Below are 23,288 nucleotides of genomic sequence, written 5' to 3'. Positions count from 1 at the left end.
CCCTTCAGTCTCATGCAGCACAATAATGTGTAACTATAAAACTTATGTTAGGTCATCTTTTAAGTAATATTTTGATGTGGTATACTATTATTATTAAATCGAGAATCTAACTAAAGCAATTAGATGTTTAACTAAAGCCTTAGTTATGTTATAAATCATTTGTTTGTGTTCTGTTGTGTAAATGGAAATAACACAGCATTAGCATCCTACATCATGTGAGGAGTATTTTGGTAATCAGAATCTTTTAGGAGTTAACATTCACGCTGCAATGTTCTAAAGGAAGAAAACTACCACAATCATATGATGCAACTTGATAGAGGACGACTACTCAAGGAGGCTACTTCACCATTTTGTATTGTCACAATTCCAACACCTAGCCGGTCTTTTGATTTCTCAGAACAATTGGCTTATGAATATCTGTTTCCAATGAAAGTCACATTTAGCTTATTTAAATTGGATCTGACTGGCTTTGTGGATTACATGCTTCACTTTTAAGGTATCTCAATGAGTCAGCAAATCTCCCCAAGGGCTGTTATCTTGTCCCTCTCGTTGTATCAAAGACCAGGGTCCTTTTAAGTCCCCATTAGAATGTCTGCACAGGCGGAGCAAATGTGTCGCGTAGGCAATGCTGGCAGCATCTCTTGTATGATCAAAACAGTCTTCCTGTAATTCAAACCGCTCAGAAGGGAGTGGGCTGCCATCTGGTGAATATGTGTAAGAACAGCCAATAAGATCAGCTCCTATAGAAACTTGTGACTCATAGGACAGCAAGAGAGTGAAGTCAATTGCAGGAAAATCTGAGTCATTTTAGGGCGAAATTCAATGAATAACTTGTTTAGTGAGTCAAGATATCCTGTAAACTGTAAGAGGAATCCAAGATCCAGCTGTCTTTGCGATCCAGCTGTCATTATTTGGACTGGGACATGTATGAATGGGCTTAAATAGATTAGTAGACAATGTAAGCTCATATTTATTTCAAGAATTATGTTAAAGAGGATTTGTATGGCCTCCTGAGTGGGACAGTGGTCTAAGGCACTGCATTGCAGTGCTTGATGCGTAACTACAGACCCGGGTTTGATCCCAGCTGTGTCATAGCCGGCTGTGACCGGGAGATCCATAAGGCGGTGCACAATTGTCCCAGTGTCGGGGAGGGTTTGGCCGGCCGGGATTTCCTTGTCCCATCGCACTCTAGTGACTCCTTTTGGAGCTGGACGGTGTTTCCTCCGACACATTGGTGCGGCTGGCTTCCGGGTTAAGCGAGCAGTTTGTCAATAAGCAGTGCGGCTTGGCAGGGTCGTGTTTCAGAGGATGCATGTCTCTCGACCTTTGCCTCTCCTGAGTCCGTAGGGGAGTTTCAGCGATGAGACAAGACTGTAACTACCAATTTGATATCACGAAATTGGGGAGGAAAAAAAGGAAAAAAATAAATAAATAGGGGATTTGTACTTTTGTATTGATATTGCCTTTATTACATTTAGTATATTTGTTTGTTGGGATATACTGTACAGTAGGGTTGTTGCACCTCAAAAAGCACAAGAAAAAGATTGACTGCCACCATCTCAGATTGATCTAATATTGTTTCTGTTGTTAGAAACAGATTTGATTAGCATTCCTGCAACATTCATTTGTTGAAATATATTTTTATCTTTGAGAAATTAGGTTAACTGATTAATATAATATTCAATAAATATAGTACCTAACATTCGATTTGGACCAAACTTTTTTCTAATAATGAGTTAGACATGAGGAATCCAAAGAAATGGTCAAAAGCCCCCACGGACCTTCCACACCCCATGCCAATCCCACCCCAACAACGATTATATAATATCAGTTCTCTATGTTTGACAAGTAGAATGGAGCTGCGGCTCAGAGTGTTGTTTTTTCATCCTATGTAATGTATTCTCAAATAATTTTGTTATGATTTTTCCTCTGTTCAGAGAAATTAGTAATTGAAGTTGTTGGGTTTATGTCTCATACTGATATTACCAGGTACTGAGCGCTAGATTGTGTTGATCCTGAAATTAGGTGATTATTTTTATAGTTCACCCAAATTACATATTGGTGTTCTTGTAAGCAGTCAATGCACCAGGTATGATAGCAACCCATGCTTTGGTTTTGTTTACATGGCCACTGTTTCAAATGCTAACTTTTTAGCATTTGTGTCACAAATCCAATGCAACTCAATTGTACCTATATTTTCACACTTCATGTATCAACAAATGTAGTGTGTAACTCAATGATGTTACTTAAAGATGATTTGAAAATGAAGTGTGAAAATGGTAATATAGGTACTATTAACTTGAGTTGGATTTGTGCCACAAATGCTGCAAGGTTTTCTTTTGAAACAGTGGCCAGGTAAACAAAACCAAAGCATGGGTTGCTGTCATACTTTTTCCATCGACTGGTTAACAGGTAACCAATATGTGTTTTGTGATTTGAGTGAACTAACCCTTTAACAATTGGGGGAGGAAGGGGTTCTTTAAAAATCACCTAATAGCAGGAACAGCACCATCTAGTGGTCAGAAGCTGGTAATATCAGGATGTAGGATAGGACATAAACCCAATAAATTCAATGACTAATTTCTCTGAACAGTGTAAAAGAAATCACCAAATTTACTGAGAATATATTGCTCAGAAGGAAGGAAGGCCCCAAAAATTGTCAAAGACTCCAGTCGCCCAAGTCATAGACAGTTCTCTCTGCTACTGCACGGCAAGCGGTACTGTAGCACCAAGTCTAGGTCCACAAGGCTCCTTAACAGCTTCTAACCCCAAGCCATAAGACTGCTGAACAATTAATCAAATGGCCATCTGGACTATTTACATAGTTTATTTTTACATAGTTTATTTAGCTAATATTTTCTTAACTCTATTTCTTGAACTGCATTGTTGGTTAAGGGCTTGTAAGTAAGCATTTCACGGTTTTTATTTATTTATTCTATTTAACCTTTATTTAACTAGGCAAGTCAGTTAAGAACAAATTCTTATTCACAATGACGGCCTACTTATCACTGCATATTGTCTATGCTTTGAATTGCCCCTGCCAATGTTGTTCTTCTCATATCATTTTGAAATTATATTTTTTTAAGTGTAGGTATATCATCATAGATAATTTGTAGTATTACTTGTGAGGCACAGCTGAGTGAGCATAATAGTTAGTTTAATTTGATGGCCTGCATCTGATGGTCAGTCTGAGGGGAGGGGAGGGAGCAGCAGTGAGGCTACCCTCTCACCTGACTCATCGTCCTTTCGCCCTCCTCCTCCCTGTACTGAGAAAAGGGGGGACACAGTCTTCCAGCTGATGGCAAAACCATAAACTAAAATAGACAAAATCCATAATTAATAATGCTAAAGCTTATCGGAACACTTTGCTATAGTCATTCGAAAAGGCTGCTGTGTTGGTTGTAGCCGTGAGTGGAAGGAGTGGAGAACACACATTTTATGACTTATAAAAGGGTTGAAATAGCAAGTTGACAGTGCTGAATAAGAACTTAGTCATGAACTTACTCATGAAAACAGCATGCTCTTTGCTATATTCCTTGAGTCTTTTTCTAGTCATGGTTTTCAAAGTTTTGAAATCAAACAGTATTAACTTTGCTGTGCGTTCTACCTTCAGACACATGAACTAGTTCTTCCCGGAGGTAGGACTGCTTAATCAAGCGCAATTCTACCACCAACAGTAAACGAATACAATAAATAGGAACGCAAGGCTTTATCATTGAGTTTTTGGCGACCGTTGGTGACTACTGTTCTATCTTATGCAAGCATATCAAAAGTAACATATCATACTAATTTGAGTGTCCCGAATTTGCGTTTAGTATGTTAAGTCTAGTCTATGAGACCAGGCTGCAGAAACATGTCAGTCCCAATAACAACACAACGACAAATACTTAGTCAGTAGGCCAATGCTTTTTTATTTTCCAAAATGCCTCTACAGCTCAGAATAGTAGTTTACTGAAATCAAATGAAGAAATCAAAATCAACGAGGCACACTTTGAACTTCGGAATTATACAGTTCAAACAGACATTAGCTAATTGTTTGGACATAAAGTGTTTGTGTAAAATAAACAAAAAGAAAAAAACACAAAACATTACTATCACTCAAACATATCATTGCTGATGCCACAAATACAGTGGGTATCTAAAAATCACATGACAGAGCGACATATATTCACTCTGTGAGACAAGAATTCCAAATCTTGCAACAATAAGAGATGATATAAACAATTTGATCCATCGCATTCACACATAAAATTGGTAGGCCTGCTATGAAAATGAATGAAAGAAATAAGCAACACAGACAAACGCATGTGATGTATCTCACAATTTCAACTTCATACACATCCATGACCAAATAATTAAAATACAATCATTCATTTTCTACTCTATTCTACATTATCTATTTGCTTGAAGCCTATTTCCTCACCAGCCACAGACAACAGCAAATATCAAAGTCCAACAATATAATTTTCTATCCTCACTTCTAATTTCTAATGTACCTGCTGTTAACACTGTTACATACCTGGAGATTATTTTTCCAGGTGCCTACAATGTAATCACTTGGGGAAAATATCTTGCAGGAGAAAGAAAGAATGTCCTGTTAGATAAATTAGAAGCTTGATGCTCTCCTTCATTCCTTTTATCGCTTCACTACTTTTGACCAGAGCCCCGATCTACTCCTGGTCAAATGTAGTGCACCATAGAAGAACATTTTGGGACACATCCCTGTTCTCTCGCCACATGTTCATCTAGTACATAAAAAGGCAGCCAGCGAAAATAATGTGAATTAATCTCTGTCTAAACCTGTCTTCCCAACTTGAGTTATAAATTTATCCATTTCCCAAGTTTGGGCCTGGTTTAGACCCATAATGTGTCAGCAGTTTTTCTTCCACTATGCAGTAAATGTTGAAATTTTGGCCTTAATATATTTATGTAAAGTCTTCTAAAGGACTTACCTAAATATTTATGATTTACAAGGATGTTTGAGATGTGATTACTATCCCAGATCAGGATTCAGCCCTGTGTTCGTAGCTCCCTTGCTCTGGGATGTAAAATGGCTTCACTTGGCTTTAATTGACTCCCCTAAGCATTTCCCAGCATCATATTGACACATTTTGTTTGATAAGACACATGCGAGTACACAAACACCACAAAAATCAGGATGCAAAGTGTAAATACATCCACAGTTGAACTTCTCAACATCATAAAACCATCAAGCTTGGACCTTTTGTATCTAACGCCACCAACCACTATCATAGCACCTGTGTTATGCTGTGTGTTTCTCACAGCTTTAGTGTTCTATCAACTAATGCTATCGCATTCTAGGTTTTAGCTTGTCTTTTAATATATTATTGTGGACTGCTCTGCAATTTTCGCCACCTGACCTTGGGTTGTGTTCTATTGGTGAGAGCGGGTGATCTGCTGTATGATGCACAGCAAACATAGGTTATAATTCCCACGGTATTCAAGGTCTTTGACACAAATATATACTGATCAAAAATACAAAACGCAATACATGCAACAATTTCAAAGATTTGCATTGAGTTACTGTTCATATAAGGAATCAGTCAATTTTAAATAAATTCATTAGGAAACCTAATCTATGGATTTCACATGACTGGGAATACAAATATGCATCTGTTGGCCACTTGATACAGTACTTTAAAAAAGGTAGGGGAGTGGATCAGAAAACTAGTTTAGTATCTGGGTGTGACCACCATTTGTCTTATGCAGGGAGACACATCTCCTTCCCCACCAAGTTGCTGATCAGGCAGTTGATTGTGGCCTGTGGAATATTGTACCACTCCACTTCAGTGGCTGTGCGAATTTCTGAGGTATTGGCAGGAACTGGAAAACACGCCTGCGCATCACATCAATCCAGAGCATCCAAAACATGCTCAATGAGTGACATGTCTGGTGAGTATGCAGGCCATGGAAGGTCTCAAATTTTAAAGCATCCAGGAATTGTGTACAAATTCTTGCACATTATCATGCTGGAAACATGAGGTGATGGCGGCGGATGAATGGCACAGCAATGCGGGCCTCAGGATCTCGTCACGGTATCTCTGTGCATTTTACATTGCCATCGATAAAATGCACTTTTTGTGTTCAGGTCCGTAGCTTATGCTCGCCCATAACATAACCCCACCTCCACCATGGGGCACTTTGTTCACAACGCTGATATCAACAGACAGAATCCGTCCTGCCACAACGCTCAGTTACGCATGGTATTTCTGCGGTTGTGAAGCCGGTTGGACGACTTGGACAAATTCTCTAAAACGATGTTGGAGGTGGCTTATGGTAGAAAGATTAACATCAAATTATCTGGCAACAAATCTGATGGATATTCCCGCAGTCAGCCAAGCCAATTCTGCATGCTACATCGAAACTTGAGACATCTGTGGCATTGTGTTGTGAGCCAAAACTGCACATTTCGAGCGGTTTTTACTATCCCTGTTCACTATGCGCACCTTGTAATAATATCATGCTGTTTAATCAGCTTGATATGCCACACCTGTCAGGTGGATGGATTATCTCAGCAAAGGGAGAAATGCTCACCAAAATTTGAGGGAGAGAAATAATCTTTGGGTGCATAAGGGAAATATACCGTGGGATCTTTAATTTCAGCTCATTAAACATGGAACCAACACTTCACATGTTGGCGTTTTATATTTTTGTTCAGTATAAAATGTCCATTCATTACTTAGTCCGCTCATTTTTATACATGACAATTACACATTCTGCCTTTACAACATACTTTTCTTTATGCCCATTACGTCCCTTCTAAAAAAATACTATTGATTTCACTTTTACTTTGAATGCCACTATCGCCTCACAGTGTTGGATGAAACGAAAGCCTCTGAAGCAAAAAAGAAGGGTGGAATTGGCAACTCGTCAATTCACTCATTGATTTCTGTCCAATGGAAAACTTAATAAAGTTAAACTCAATGGTGGCCCATTTGCTAAAATAGAACCATCATTGACAGTGTCCCCAATACCAAAACATTTACTGGCTTAATCTGTCTGGCATTTATGCGTACTCGAACGCAATGCAGCAGTCTGTCTCTCTCAACTAAATTCTGGTCTGGGAATGTCATCATCTGTATACTCCTAGCAGTATTCTAGTGAAACCGAATAAGCAGATCTAAAACAAACCTCCTCTTAAACCCTCTCCTGTACACATCACAAAACCATTAATAACCAGCCTCACTTCCTCAATCAATGTAAGTTATCCCATTGTCCCAAGTATTATTAATGGGTGATATATATGGCCACAATTACTACCAGCTTCATCTGAATATCCCTGGAGTTACTTTTTGTTCTTGCTCTCGTCTCCAGCTCCAGCTAGTGTTGTACACAGTATCTGTAGCTCGGCTGCTGCTGCCCCCCCAGGGGCCTTCCGTACTCAGCGAACAGCTCCCAGAGGGGCCCGATGTTGGTCTCCGGGCCAGGGACCTCTGTGGCTGCCACTGTCTGGGCAGGGACCTGTAGCCAGTCGACCGGGCGGGGGCCGAGGCTATGCTCTTGGTCGGGGACAGGAACGGAGGCGGATAACTCCGCTGTAACTCCGACTCTGATCCTGGTTCTGACCCTGGTTCTGAACTCCTGGCTCTGACCTCTGGCTCTGATCCTGGGCCTGACCCCTTGCTCTGACCCCTGGCTCTGATCCCTGGCTCTGAACTCCTGGCTCTGACCTCCGGCTCTTACCCCAGCTCTGTCTCTCTTGTTCCATCTCTGGTTCGGGTCCCATACCTCAGTCTTCCTGGGAGGATCGTAAGACACCCTAGCCCCTTCCACCGGCAGGGGGTTCAGGGAGGAGCTTGCGCTGGGCAGCCGAGCGCACGTTGGAAGGCGATGGCCCGGGCTGGAGGTTCTGGAAGGCGAAGGCCTCGGCCAACCAGGCCCATGGGGTGGTGGGCATGGGCCTCCCAGGGGAAGGAGGCTTGTAACTCCTGTCCAGGGTAAAGCACACGCTGCTTTCCGGGGCCTGAGCAGACGAGGCCTGTACCAGGCGTTTGTATGAGGGAAAGCGTTTATCCAGACGATGACCGGAGGCCCAGCGATGGTGCTTTGGCGGCGGGTGGGGACAGATGTAGCTCCGGCCAAACCCTGAAAAGGGACATTCAGACATGTTTACTCAGGACAGAGGCAGATTTTGATATTCTTGTCCGACTACTAACAAATAGAGAGTTTGGAACTTTTGAAAAATGACTTCGTCAAATTTTTGAGAGCTTCCTTTGAGCATTTAAGACCCACATTGAGATCCAGTATGCCCTTCAGCCTCATGCAGCACAACAATGTGTAACTATAAAAACTTATGTTAGGAATATCATCTTTTAAGTAATATTTTGATGTGGTATACTATTATTATTAAATCGAGAATCTAACTAAAGTAATTAGATGTTTAACTAAAGCCTTAGTTATGTTATAAATCATTTGTTTGTGTTCTGTTGTGTAAATGGAAATAACACAGCATTAGCATCCTACATCATGTGAGGAGTATTTTTGGTAATCAGAATCTTTTAGGAGTTAACATTCACGCTGCAATGTTCTAAAGGAAGAAAACTACCACAATCATATGATGCAACTTGATAGAGAATCAACACTCAAGGAGGCTACTTCCACCATTTTGTATTGTCGCCAACCCAACACATCTATTTGGTCTTTTGATTTCTCAGAACAATTGGCTTATGAATATCTGTTTCAATGAAAGTCACATTTAGCTTATTTAAATTGGATCTGACTGGCTTCTCGTGGATTACGCTTCACTTTTAAGGTATCTCAATGAGTCAGCAAATCTCCTCAAGGGCTGTTATCTTGTCCCTCTCGCTGTATCAAAGACCAGGGTCCTTTTAAGTCCCCATTAGAATGTCTGCACAGGCGGAGCAAAATGTGTTGCGTAGGCAATGCTGGCAGCATCTCTTGTATGATCAAAACAGTCTTCCTGTAATTCAAACCGCTTCAGAAGGGAGTGGGCTGCCATATCTGGTGAATATTTGTGTAAGAACAGCCACGGCAGCTGCACTAGCTCCTATAGAAACTTGTGACCCATAGGACAGCAAGAGAGTGGAAGTCAATTGCAGGAAAATCTGAGTCATTTTAGGGCGTAAATTCAATGACGAACTTTGTTTAGTGAGTCAAGATATCCTGTAAACTGTAAGAGGAATTCAAGATCCTGCTGTCTTTGCGTATCCAGCTGTCATTATTTGGACTGGGACATGTATAGAATTGGCTTAAATAGATTAGTAGACAATGTAAGCTCATATTTATTTCAAGCAATTATGTAAAGATGGATTTGTATGGCCTCCTTGAGTGGGACAGTGGTCCAAGGCACTGCATTGCAGTGCTTGATGCGCAGAACTCACAGACCCGGGCTTGGATCCCTAGCTGTGTCATGCAGCCCGCTGTGACCGGGAGATCCATAGGCGCGGTGCACACCTGTCCCAGTGTCGGGAGGGCTTGGCTGGCCGGGATTTCTTTGTCCCATCGCACTCTAGTGACTTCCTTTTGGAGCTGGACGGCGTTTCCTCCCGACACATTGGTGCTGGCTTCCGGGTTAGCGAGCAGCTCTGTCAATAAGCAGTGCGGCTTGGCAGGGGCCGTGTTTCAGAGGATGCCTGTCTTCGACCTTGCCCTCTCCTGAGTCCGTAGGGGAGTTTCCAGCGATGAGACAAGACTGTAACCACCAATTTGATATCACGAAATTGGGGAGGAAAAAAAGGAAAAAATAAATAAATAGGGATTTGTACTTTTGTATTGATATTGCCCTTTATTACATTTAGTATATTTGTTTGTTGGGATATACTGTACAGTAGGAATCACACTCAAAAAGCACAAGAAAAAGATTGACTGCCACCATCTCAGATTGATCTAATATTGTTTCTGTTGTTAGAAACAGATTTGATTAGCATTCCCGCAAACATTCATTTGTTGAAATATATTTTTATCTTTGAGAAATTAGGTTAACGATTAATATAATATTCAATAAATATAGTACCTAATATTCGATTTGGAATCTCAAACTTTTTCTAATAATGAGCTAGACATGAGGAATCCAAAGAAATGGTCAAAAGCCCCCCCACGGACCTTCCACACCCCATGCCAATCCCACCCCAACAACGATTATATAATATCAGTTCTCTATGTTTGACAAGTAGAATGGAGCTGCGGCTCAGAGTGTTGTTTTTTCATCCTATGTACTGTATTCTCGAATAATTTTGTTATGATTTTTCCTCTGTTCAGAGAAATTAGTAATTGAAGTTGTTGGGTTTATGTCTCATACTGATATTACTCAGGTACTGGAGCGCTAGATTGTGTTGATCCTGAAATTAGGTGATTATTTTTATAGTTCACTTCCAAATTACATATTGGTGTTCTTGTAAGCAGTCAATGCACCAGGTGTGATAGCAACCCATGCTTTTGGTTTTGGTTATATGGCCACTGTTTCAAATGTTATCTTTAAGATTTGTGTCACAAATCCAATGCAACTCATTCAGGTTTCATATTTTCACACTTCGCGTATCAACAAATGTAGTGTGTAACTCAATGATGTTACTTAAAGATGATTTGAAAATGAAGTGTGAAAATGGTAATATAGGTACTATTAACTTGAGTTGGATTTGTGCCACAAAATGCTGCAAGGTTTTCTTTGAAACAGTGGCCAGGTAAAACAAAACCAAAGCATGGGTTGCTGTCGGCTTTTCAACGACTGGTTAACAGGTAACCAATATGTGTTTTGTGATTTGGAGTGAACTTAACCTTTAACAATTGGGGGAGGGAAGGGGGTTCTTTAAAATTCACCTAATAGCAGGAACAGCACCATCTAGTGGTCAGAAGCTGGTAATATCAGGATGTAGGATAGGACATAAAACCCACAAATTCAATGACTAATTTCTCTGAACAGTGTAAAAAAAAAAAAGAAAATCACCAAATTTACTGAGAACATATTGCTCAGAAGGAAGGAAGGCCCCAAAAATTGTCAAAGACTCCAGTCGCCCAAGTCATAGACACTCCTTCTGCTACTGCACGGAAGCGTGCAATATGTACCGAATTTGCTAAACATATGATATGTTACGAATCCCAATTTGTTTTGGCTGATGTTAGCTAGGTGGCTAGTGCTAATGTTAGCTAGATCTATGGGTTAGGGAAGGGTTAGCTAACAAACAAACAAGCTAGCTAAAAGTCATTTATTTTTAATACATTTTCTAAATGTTTTTTATTTAACCTTTATTTAACTAGGCAAGTCAGTTAAGAACAAATTCTTATTTACAATGACGGCCTACACCGGCCAAACCAGACGACGCTGGGCCAATTGTGCGCCGCCCTATGGGACTCCCAATCACAGCCGGTTGTGATACAGCCAATTAGTTGCTAATTAGCTAAAATGCAAACGTTGTCTGTGATGATTCAAACACACAACCTTTGGGATGCTAGATATTATATGCACACTGCGTTATACACCCACCCATCCACCCCAACCAACCAGCCTCCTTTTTTTTGCCTTCTTAAGAAACCTATCTCAGTTGCCACCAACCTTTTCTGAATCAAGATCACTTTAAGACAAAATGCAAGCAGAGATCTGCCTCTCAGTTTTTTTTTAAACATTTAAACACTTAAATAACATAAGCCTATGCAACATTAACCAATTAAAAACAGTTCTGTAGCGATGTGGTTTGTGCAGTAGGCTATAGGCCCAATACATTATCACTGCATATTGTCTATGCTTGAATTGCCCTGCCAATGTTGTTCTTCTCATATCATTTTGAAATTATATTTTTTTTAAGTGTAGGTATATCATCATAGATAATTTGTAGTATTACTTGTGAGGCACAGCTGAGTGAGCATAATAGTTAGTTTAATTTGATGGCCTGCATCTGATGGTCAGTCTGAGGGGAGGGAGGGAGCAGCAGTGAGGCTACCTCTCACCTGACTCATCGTCCTTTCGCTCTCCCTCCTCCCTGTACTGAGAAAAGGGGACACAGTCTTCCAGCTGATGGCAAAACTCTAAACTAAAATAGACAAAATCCGTTAATAATAACGCAAGCTTATCGGAACACTTTGCTATAGTCATTCAGTGCGGCTGCTGTGTTGGTTGTAGCGTGAGTGGAAGGAGGGAGAACACACATTTTATGACTTATAAAAGGGTTGAACAGTGTTGACAGTGCTGAATAAGAACTTAGTCATGAACTTACTCATGAAAACAGCAGCTCTTTGCTATATTCCTTGAGTCTCTTTCTAGTCATGGTTTTCAAAGTTTTGAAATCAAACAGTATTAACTTTGCTGTGCGTTCTACCTTCAGACACATGAACTAGTCCTTCCCGGAGGTAGGACTGCTTAATCAAGCGCACCTACCACCAACAGTGCGAAACGAATACAATAAATAGGAACGCAAGGCTTTATCATTGAGTTTTTGGCGACCGGTTGGTGACCACTGTTCTATCTTATGCAAGCATATCAAAAGTAACATATCATACTAATTTGAGTGTCCCGAATTTGCGTTTAGTATGTTAAGTCTAGTCTATGAGACCAGGCTGCAGAAACATGTCAGTCCCACAACAACACAACGATACAAATACTTAGTCAGTAGGCCAATGCTTTTTTATTTTCCAAAATGCCTCATACAGCTCAGAATAGTAGCCTACTGAAATCAAATGAAGAAATCAAAATCAACGAAAAGTACACTTTGAACTTCGGAATTATACAGTTCAAACAGACATTAGCTAATTGTTTGGACATAAAGTGTTTGTGTAAAATAAACAAAAAAGAAAAAACACAAAAACATTACTATCACTCAAACATATCATTGCTGATGCCACAAATACAGTGGGCATCTAAAATCACATGACAGAGCGATATTAGTATTCACTCTGTGAGACAAGAATTTCAAATCTTGCAATAATAAGAGATGATACATAAACAATTTGATCCATCGCATTCACACATAAAATTGGTAGGCCTGCTATGAAAATGAATGAAAGAAATAAGCAACACAGACAAACGCATGTGATGTATCTCACAATTTCAACTTCATACACATCCATGACCAAATAATTAAAATACAATCATTCATTTTCTACTCTATTCTACATTATCTATTTGCTTGAAGCCTATTTCTCACCAGCCACAGACAACAGCAAATATCAAAGTCCAACAATATAATTTTCATCCCTCACTCTATTCTCTCTAATGTACCTGCTGTTAACACTGTTACATACCTGGAGATTATTTTTCCAGGTGCCCACAATGTAATCACTTGGGAAAATATCTTGCAGGAGAAAGAATGTCCTGTTAGATAAATTAGAAGCTTGATGCTCTCCCCTTCATTCCTTTTATCGTTCACTACTTTTGACCAGAGCCCCCGATCTACCCTGGTCAAATGTAGTGCACTATATAGGGAATAGGGTACCATTTGGGACACATCCCTTGTTCTCTGCCACATGTTCATCTAGTACATAAAAGGCAGCCAGCGAAAATAATGAATTAATCTCTCTGTCTAAACCTGTCTTCCCAACTTGCTGAGTTATAAATTTATCCATTTCCCAAGTTTTAAGCCTGGTTTAGACCCATAATGTGTCAGCAGTTTTTCTTCTCACTATGCAGTAAATGTTGAAATCTTGGCCTTAATATATTTATGTAAAGTCTTCTAAAGGACTTACCTAAATATTTATGATTTATATGGATGTTTGAGATGTGATTAATATCCCAGATCAGGATTCAGCCCTGTGTTCGTAGCTCCTTGCTCTGGATGTAAAATGGTTTACTTGGCTTTAATTGACTCCCTAAGCATTTCCCAGCATCATATTGACACATTTTGTTTGATAAGACATGCGAGTACACAAACACCACAAAAATCAGGATGCAAAGTAAATACATCCACAGTTGAACTTCAACATCATAAAACCATCAAGCTTGACCCTTTTTTGTATCTAACGCCACCAACCACTATCATAGCACCTGTGTTATGCTGTGTGTTTCTCACAGCTTTAGTGTTCTATCAACTAATGCTATCGTACTAGGTTTTAGCTTGTCGACACATATTATTGTACTGCTCTGCAATTTCACACTGACCTTGGGTTGTGTTCATTGGTGAGAGCGGGTGATCTGTATGATGCACAGCAAACATAGCAGTTATAATTCCCACGGTATTCAAGGTCTTTGACACAAATATATACTGATCAAAAATACAAACGCAACATGCAACAATTTCAAAGATTTTACTGAGTTACTGTTCATATAAGGAATCAGTCAATTTAAATAAATTCATTAGGCCCTAATCTATGGATTTCACATGACTGGGAATACAAATATGCATCTGTTGGCCACTGATACAGTACTTTAAAAAGGTAGGGGAGTGGATCAGAAAACCAGTTAGTATCTGGTGTGACCACCATTTGTCTTATGCAGGGAGACACATCTCCTTCCCATCAAGTTGATCAGGCAGTTGATTGTGGCCTGTGGAATATTGTACCACTCCACTTCAGTGGCTGTGCGAAATTTCTGGATATTGGCAGGAACTGGAACACGCTGCCGTACACATCAATCCAGAGCATCCAAAACATGCTCAATGGGTGACATGTCTGGTGAGTATGCAGGCCATGGAAGAACTCAAATTTTAAGCATCCAGGAATTGTGTACAAATCCTTGCATTATCATGCTGAAACATGAGGTGATGGCGGCGGATGAATGGCACAGCAATGGGCCTCAGGATCTCGTCACGGTATCTCTGTGCATTTACATTGCCATCGATAAAATGCAATTGTGTTCGTTGTCCGTAGCTTATGCCTGCCCATAACATAACCCCACCTCCACCATGGGGCACTCTGTTCACAACGTTGACATCAACAAACAACTTCGCCTACACAACGCCATACACATGGTCTGCGGTTGTGAAGCCGGTTGGACGTACTGACAAATTCTCTAAAACGATGTTGGAGGTGGCTTATGGTAGAAAGATTAACATCAAATTATCTGGCAACAAATCTGATGGACATTCCTGCAGTCAGCATGCCAATTGCATGCTACATCAAAACTTGAGACATCTGTGGCATTGTGTTGTGAGCCAAAACTGCACATTTTCGAGTGGCCTTTTATTATCCCCAGCACAAGGTGCACCTGTGTAATAATCATGCTGTTTAATCAGCTTCTTGATATGCCACACCTGTCAGGTGGATGGATTATCTCAGCAAAGGAGAAATGCTCACTAAAATTTGAGAGAAATAATCTTTTGGTGCATATGGAACATAACTGGGATCTTTTATTTCAGCTCATTAAACATGGAACCAACACTTCACATGTTGCGTTTATATTTTTGTTCAGTATAAATGTCCATTCATTACTCTTATCCGTTCATTTTTATACATGACAATTACACATTCTGCCTTACAACATACTTTATGCCCATTACGTCCTCTAAAAAAATACTATTGATTTCACTTACTTTGAATGCCACTATCGCCTCACAGTGTTGGATGAAATGAAAGCCTCTGAAGCAAAAAGAAGGGTGGAATTGCACCGTCAATCACTCATTGATTTCTGTCCAATGAAAACTTAATAAAGTTAAACTCAATGGTGGCCCATTTGCTAAAATAGAACCATCATTGACAGTGTCCCCAATACCAAAACATTTACTGGCTTAATCTGTCTGGCATTTATGCGTACTCGAATGCAATGCAGCAGTCTGTCTCTCTCAACTAAATTCTGGTGTGGGAATGTCATCATCTGTATACTCCTAGCAGTATTCTCAGTGAAACCGAATAAGCAGATCTAAAACAAACCTCCCTCTTAAACCCTCTCCTGTACACATCACAAACTTAATAACTAGCCCCTCACTCTCCTCAATCAATGTGTTATCCCATTGTCCCAAGTATTATTTAATGGTGATATATATGGCCACAATTACCAGCTTCATCTGAATATCCTGGAGTTACTTTTTGTTCTTGTTCTTGTCTCCAGCTCCAGCTAGTGTTGTACACAGATCTGTAGCTCGGCTGCTGCTGGCCCCCCAGGGGCCTTCCGTACCATGAATAGCCCCAGAGGGCCCGATGTTGGTCTCCGTCAGGGACCTCTGTGGCTGCCACTGTCTGGGCAGGGACCTGTAGCCAGTCGAACCGGCGGGGGCCGAGGCTATGCTCTTGGTCGGGGACAGGAACGGAGGCATAACTCTGCTGTAACTCCGACTCTGATCCTGGTTCTGACCCTGGTTCTGACCCTGGCTCTGACCCTGGCTCTGATCCTGGCTCTGACCCTTGCTCTGACCCTGGCTCTGATCCTGGCTCTGACCCTGGCTCTGACCCTGGCTCTTACCCCAGCTCTGTCTCTTGTTCCATCTCTGGTTCGGGTTCCATACCTCAGTCTTCCTGGGAGGATCGTAAGACACCCTAGCCTTCCACTCGGCAGGGGGTTCAGGGAGGAGCTTGCGCTGGGCAGCCGAGCGCACGTTGAAGGCGATGGCCTGCTGGAGGTTCTGGAAGGCGAAGGCCTCGTCAACCAGGCCCATGGGGTGGTGGGCTGCGGCCTCCCAGGGGGAAGGAGGCTTGTAACTCCTGTCCAGCCATGACGTCTGCTTTCCCGGGGGGGCCTGAGCAGACGAGGCCTGTACCAGGGGTTTGTATGAGGGAAAGCGGGATCCAGACGATGACCGGAGGCCCAGCGATGGTGCTTTGGCGGCGGGTGGGGACAGAGTGTAGCTCCGGCCAAACTCCTGGAAAAGGGACATTCAGACATGTTTACTTCAGACAGAGGCAGATTTTGATATTCTTGTCTGACTACTAACAAATAGCAGAGTTTAACTTTGAAAATGACTTCGACAAATTTTGAGAGCTTCCTTTGAGCATTTAAGACCCACATATAATCCAGTATGCCCTTCAGTCTCATGCAGCACAATAATGTGTAACTATAAAACTTATGTTAGGTCATCTTTTAAGTAATATTTTTGATGTGGTATACTATTATTATTAAATCGAGAATCTAACTAAAGCAATTAGATGTTTAACTAAAGCCTTAGTTATGTTATAAATCATTTGTTTGTGTTCTGTTGTGTAAATGGAAATAACACAGCATTAGCATCCTACATCATGTGAGGAGTATTTTGGTAATCAGAATCTTTTAGGAGTTAACATTCACGCTGCAATGTTCTAAAGGAAGAAAACTACCACAATCATATGATGCAACTTGATAGAGGACGACTACTCAAGGAGGCTACTTCACCATTTTGTATTGTCACAATTCCAACACCTAGCCGGTCTTTTGATTTCTCAGAACAATTGGCTTATGAATATCTGTTTCCAATGAAAGTCACATTTAGCTTATTTAAATTGGATCTGACTGGCTTTGTGGATTACATGCTTCACTTTTAAGGTATCTCAATGAGTCAGCAAATCTCCCCAAGGGCTGTTATCTTGTCCCTCTCGTTGTATCAAAGACCAGGGTCCTTTTAAGTCCCCATTAGAATGTCTGCACAGGCGGAGCAAATGTGTCGCGTAGGCAATGCTGGCAGCATCTCTTGTATGATCAAAACAGTCTTCCTGTAATTCAAACCGCTCAGAAGGGAGTGGGCTGCCATCTGGTGAATATGTGTAAGAACAGCCAATAAGATCAGCTCCTATAGAAACTTGTGACTCATAGGACAGCAAGAGAGTGAAGTCAATTGCAGGAAAATCTGAGTCATTTTAGGGCGAAATTCAATGAATAACTTGTTTAGTGAGTCAAGATATCCTGTAAACTGTAAGAGGAATCCAAGATCCAGCTGTCTTTGCGATCCAGCTGTCATTATTTGGACTGGGACATGTATGAATGGGCTTAAATAGATTAGTAGACAATGTAAGCTCATATTTATTTCAAGAATTATGTTAAAGAGGATTTGTATGGCCTCCTGAGTGGGACAGTGGTCTAAGGCACTGCATTGCAGTGCTTGATGCGTAACTACAGACCCGGGTTTGATCCCAGCTGTGTCATAGCCGGCTGTGACCGGGAGATCCATAAGGCGGTGCACAATTGTCCCAGTGTCGGGGAGGGTTTGGCCGGCCGGGATTTCCTTGTCCCATCGCACTCTAGTGACTCCTTTTGGAGCTGGACGGTGTTTCCTCCGACACATTGGTGCGGCTGGCTTCCGGGTTAAGCGAGCAGTTTGTCAATAAGCAGTGCGGCTTGGCAGGGTCGTGTTTCAGAGGATGCATGTCTCTCGACCTTTGCCTCTCCTGAGTCCGTAGGGGAGTTTCAGCGATGAGACAAGACTGTAACTACCAATTTGATATCACGAAATTGGGGAGGAAAAAAGGAAAAAAATAAATAAATAGGGGATTTGTACTTTTGTATTGATATTGCCTTTATTACATTTAGTATATTTGTTTGTTGGGATATACTGTACAGTAGGGTTGTTGCACCTCAAAAAGCACAAGAAAAAGATTGACTGCCACCATCTCAGATTGATCTAATATTGTTTCTGTTGTTAGAAACAGATTTGATTAGCATTCCTGCAACATTCATTTGTTGAAATATATTTTTATCTTTGAGAAATTAGGTTAACTGATTAATATAATATTCAATAAATATAGTACCTAACATTCGATTTGGACCAAACTTTTTTCTAATAATGAGTTAGACATGAGGAATCCAAAGAAATGGTCAAAAGCCCCCCACGGACCTTCCACACCCCATGCCAATCCCACCCCAACAACGATTATATAATATCAGTTCTCTATGTTTGACAAGTAGAATGGAGCTGCGGCTCAGAGTGTTGTTTTTTCATCCTATGTAATGTATTCTCAAATAATTTTGTTATGATTTTTCCTCTGTTCAGAGAAATTAGTAATTGAAGTTGTTGGGTTTATGTCTCATACTGATATTACCAGGTACTGAGCGCTAGATTGTGTTGATCCTGAAATTAGGTGATTATTTTTATAGTTCACCCAAATTACATATTGGTGTTCTTGTAAGCAGTCAATGCACCAGGTATGATAGCAACCCATGCTTTGGTTTTGTTTACATGGCCACTGTTTCAAATGCTAACTTTTTAGCATTTGTGTCACAAATCCAATGCAACTCAATTGTACCTATATTTTCACACTTCATGTATCAACAAATGTAGTGTGTAACTCAATGATGTTACTTAAAGATGATTTGAAAATGAAGTGTGAAAATGGTAATATAGGTACTATTAACTTGAGTTGGATTTGTGCCACAAATGCTGCAAGGTTTTCTTTTGAAACAGTGGCCAGGTAAACAAAACCAAAGCATGGGTTGCTGTCATACTTTTTCCATCGACTGGTTAACAGGTAACCAATATGTGTTTTGTGATTTGAGTGAACTAACCCTTTAACAATTGGGGGAGGAAGGGGGTTCTTTAAAAATCACCTAATAGCAGGAACAGCACCATCTAGTGGTCAGAAGCTGGTAATATCAGGATGTAGGATAGGACATAAACCCAATAAATTCAATGACTAATTTCTCTGAACAGTGTAAAAGAAATCACCAAATTTACTGAGAATATATTGCTCAGAAGGAAGGAAGGCCCCAAAAATTGTCAAAGACTCCAGTCGCCCAAGTCATAGACAGTTCTCTCTGCTACTGCACGGCAAGCGGTACTGTAGCACCAAGTCTAGGTCCACAAGGCTCCTTAACAGCTTCTAACCCCAAGCCATAAGACTGCTGAACAATTAATCAAATGGCCATCTGGACTATTTACATAGTTTATTTTTACATAGTTTATTTAGCTAATATTTTCTTAACTCTATTTCTTGAACTGCATTGTTGGTTAAGGGCTTGTAAGTAAGCATTTCACGGTTTTTATTTATTTATTCTATTTAACCTTTATTTAACTAGGCAAGTCAGTTAAGAACAAATTCTTATTCACAATGACGGCCTACCAAAAGGCAAAAGGCATCCTGTGGGGACGGGGGCCTGGGATTAAAATAAACTAATAAAAACAATATAAATATAGGACAAAACACACATCACAGCAGGAGAGACAAAACAACACTAGATAAAGAGAGACCTAAGACAAAAACAAAGCAAGGCAGCAACACATGACAACACAGCATGGTAGCAACACAACATAACAACAACATGGTAGCAACACAACATGGTAGCAGCACAAAACATGGTGCAAACATTATTGGGCACAGTCAACAGCACAAAGGTCAAGAAGGTAGAGACAACAATACATCACACAAAGCTGCCACAACTGTCAGTAAGAGTGTCCATGATTAAGTCTTTGAATGAAGAGATTGAGATAAAACTGTCCAGTTTGAGTGTTATGTTGCAGCTCGTTCCAGTCGCTAGCTGCAGCGAACTGTAAATATGAGCGACCTAGGGATGTGTGCGCTTTGGGGACCTTTAACAGATTGTGACTGGCAGAACGGTGTTGAATGTGGAGGATGAGGGCTGCAGTAGATATCTCAGATAGGGGGGAGTGAGGCCTAAGAGGGTTTTAAAAATAAGCAAAAATCAGTGGGTCTTGCGATGGGTATACAGAGATGACCAGTTTACAGAGGAGTATAGAGTGCAGTGATGTGTCCATACCCGAGAGAATACAATAGACATCAAGAAAGCCAGTCAGTTGATTATTGACAAGTTTTTCCAACACTTTTGATAAACAGGGCAAAATAGAAATAGGCCTATAACAGTTAGGATCAGCTTGATCTCCCCCTTTAAATAAAGGACAAACTGTGGCTGCCTTCCAAGCAATGGGAACCTCCCCAGAAAGGAGAGACAGGTTAAAAAGGTCAGAGATAGGCTTGGCGATGATAGGGGCAGCAACCTTAAATAAGAAAGGATCTAAACCATCTGACCCACATGGTTTTTTGGGGTCAAGTTTAAGGAGCTCCTTTAGTACCTCAGACTCAGTGACCGCCTGCAGGGAGAAACTTTGTAGCGGGACAGGGGAAAAGGAGGGAGAAGCATCAGGGATAGTCGCATTAGAAGGGGTGGGAGAGAGGAAATGGTGGGCGGGAAAGGAGACATGGCTGAGTCAAATAGAAATTCTGACTTAATGAAGTGGTGACTAAAGAGTTTAGCCATGTACTTCTTGTCAGTAACAACCACATCATCAACATTAAGGGACATGGGCAGATGTGAGGAGGAAGGTTTATTCCCCAGGTCTTTAACCATTTTCCAGAATTTCTTGGGGTTAGACCCACAGAGAGAGAACTGCTCCTTAAAGTAACTAACTTTGGCCTTCCAGATAGCCTGAGTGCACTTATTTCTAATTTGCCTGAACGATAGCCAGTCAGCTTGAGTAGGCTTGTGCCAAGCCTTTCGCCAAATGCAACTCTTGTGGTGGAGTAACTCTGCAAGATCACAGTAAGGTCTACACCTGTTGTATTCGGCGCATGTGACAAATACAATTTGATTTGATTTGATAGAAACAATACTCCAAGCCGCAGCACCATACTACCTTTCAAACATAGAGAACTGATACTATACTGATATTCTAAAATCCGCATAAAGAAAATATGAGCATTTTCCCACCAGTGGTGTTTCCACCAAACGGACTTGTTGTGGATAAAAATCAGTGCCTGATGACATAGTGCACACAATGTACGTTTTTGCTTAATTTTTCATGTACTGAAAAAAATTCTAAAATTCAGTGTGTTTCCAAAGCATTTTCAACTCCACTGATAGTTTTTCCAGAAAAACTGTTGCGTTAAATAGCAAATGTGCCTACTCTGGTCTTGGTGCGCTCTAGCCAACAACTCGCTGATACAATGTGGGTAGCCTAGTCTACAGGATGAGATTATTATGGATTCTTATTTGTCAAACAGCAGTCAATCATCGATCATCATGTCACCAGAATCATACCCTCTATATTTATTGGAAAGAAGCATCAAGATCACTGTGCACTTCACCACCCTGTGAAGTTCATCATGTTATTTCATCTGTAGCCTAGTAAAGTGCATGGTTTCCTGAGTGGTAGTGGGAGGACCACACACCATCTCATCTCATCTCAAGTTAACTTCGATATGATGGTTATTATACTGAACAAAAATGGGTCTCAGAATCTCGACACAGTGTTTTTGTGCCTTCAAATGCCTCCATCGATAAAATGCAATTGTGTTCATTGTCCGTAGCTTATGCCTGCCCATACTGCCAAATTCTCTAAAATGACATTGGTAAAGAAATGAACATTTAATTCTCTGGCAACAGCTCAGCATGCCAATTGCACACTCCCTCAAAGCTTGATACATCTGTAGCATTGTGTTGTGAGACAAAACTGCACATTAGGGGCAGCAGGTAGCCTAGTGGTTAGAGCATTGGGCCAGTAACCGAAACATTGCTGCATCGAATCCCCGAGCTGACAAGGTAAAAATCTGTCATTCTGCCCCTGAACAAGCGTAATGTAGTGCGCTGAGAGTCAGGAAGCAAGTTCAGGGAGGGAGTGTTTTAATAAATAAATAAACACAACATAATACAAAATAAGAAACACGAACAACGCACAGACATAACACAGGTACCGAAACAATAACGCCTGGGGAAGGAACCTGTGTAATGAGTGACAAATACAGGGAATGGAATCAGGGAGGTGATGGAATCCAGGTGAGTTGGATGATGCACAGGTGCGCGTAACGATGGTGACAGGTGTGCGCCATAACTAGCAGCCTGGTGACCGAGAGGACGCACACGTGACAACAAGGCAGTTAACCAACTGTTCACCAGCAGGCCGTCTTTGTAAATAACAATTTGTTCTTAACTGACTTGCCTAATTAAATAAACATTTAAAAAAATAAGAGTGGCCCTTTATTGTCACAGAAAAAGGTGCACCTGTGTAATGATCATAATGTTTAATCAGCATCTTGATATGCCACACCGGTCAGGTGGATGGATTATCTTGGCAAAGGAGAAATGCTCACTAACAGGGCTGTAAATAAATTGTGCACAAAATTTGAGATAAATACATTTTTTGTGCATATGGAACATTTCTGGGATTTTTTTTTCAGCTCATGAAACATGGGACCAACACTTTACATGTTGCGTTTATATTTTGGTTCAGTGTATATCAATATTTGCGCATAAAGGCATTTTCACTGCCATTTCTCGCATAATTAATTATAACGACACAAAAAGATCCCACCATGTCGAACTAACAAATTATCTCCATCACAACTGTTGATTTTTTTATACGGTATGACTTTACTCGCATAAAAACAGTGGATAGAAACGTGGTTATTGTTAGAATTTTTGTTGGGTCCAAATTGGATAGTTATTGAATATTACATGAATCCTATAAATTGAAATTGCTCATTTGGGTGCAATCAGTTAGCTTAATGTCTCAGAGATCAATTATATTTCAACAAAA

General features: G+C 40.7%; 1 protein-coding gene across 1 annotated transcript in view; it reads right to left on the bottom strand.

The window, feature by feature from the left end:
• Nucleotides 1-15,920: 15,920 nt before the first annotated feature.
• The window catches only part of LOC106577618 (synaptopodin-2-like), a 68,047-nt gene continuing 60,679 nt past the window's right edge, over nucleotides 15,921-23,288 (bottom strand). Inside the window, 1 exon segment of the mRNA XM_045700582.1 lies at nucleotides 15,921-16,697. Coding sequence (XP_045556538.1) covers nucleotides 15,921-16,697 — 777 coding nt within the window.

Source organism: Salmo salar, chromosome ssa18 (assembly GCF_905237065.1).
Source record: "Salmo salar chromosome ssa18, Ssal_v3.1, whole genome shotgun sequence".
NCBI lineage: Eukaryota > Metazoa > Chordata > Actinopteri > Salmoniformes > Salmonidae > Salmo > Salmo salar.
Note: the sequence above shows the minus strand (reverse complement) of the source record. Positions and strands in the feature narration are given on the sequence as shown.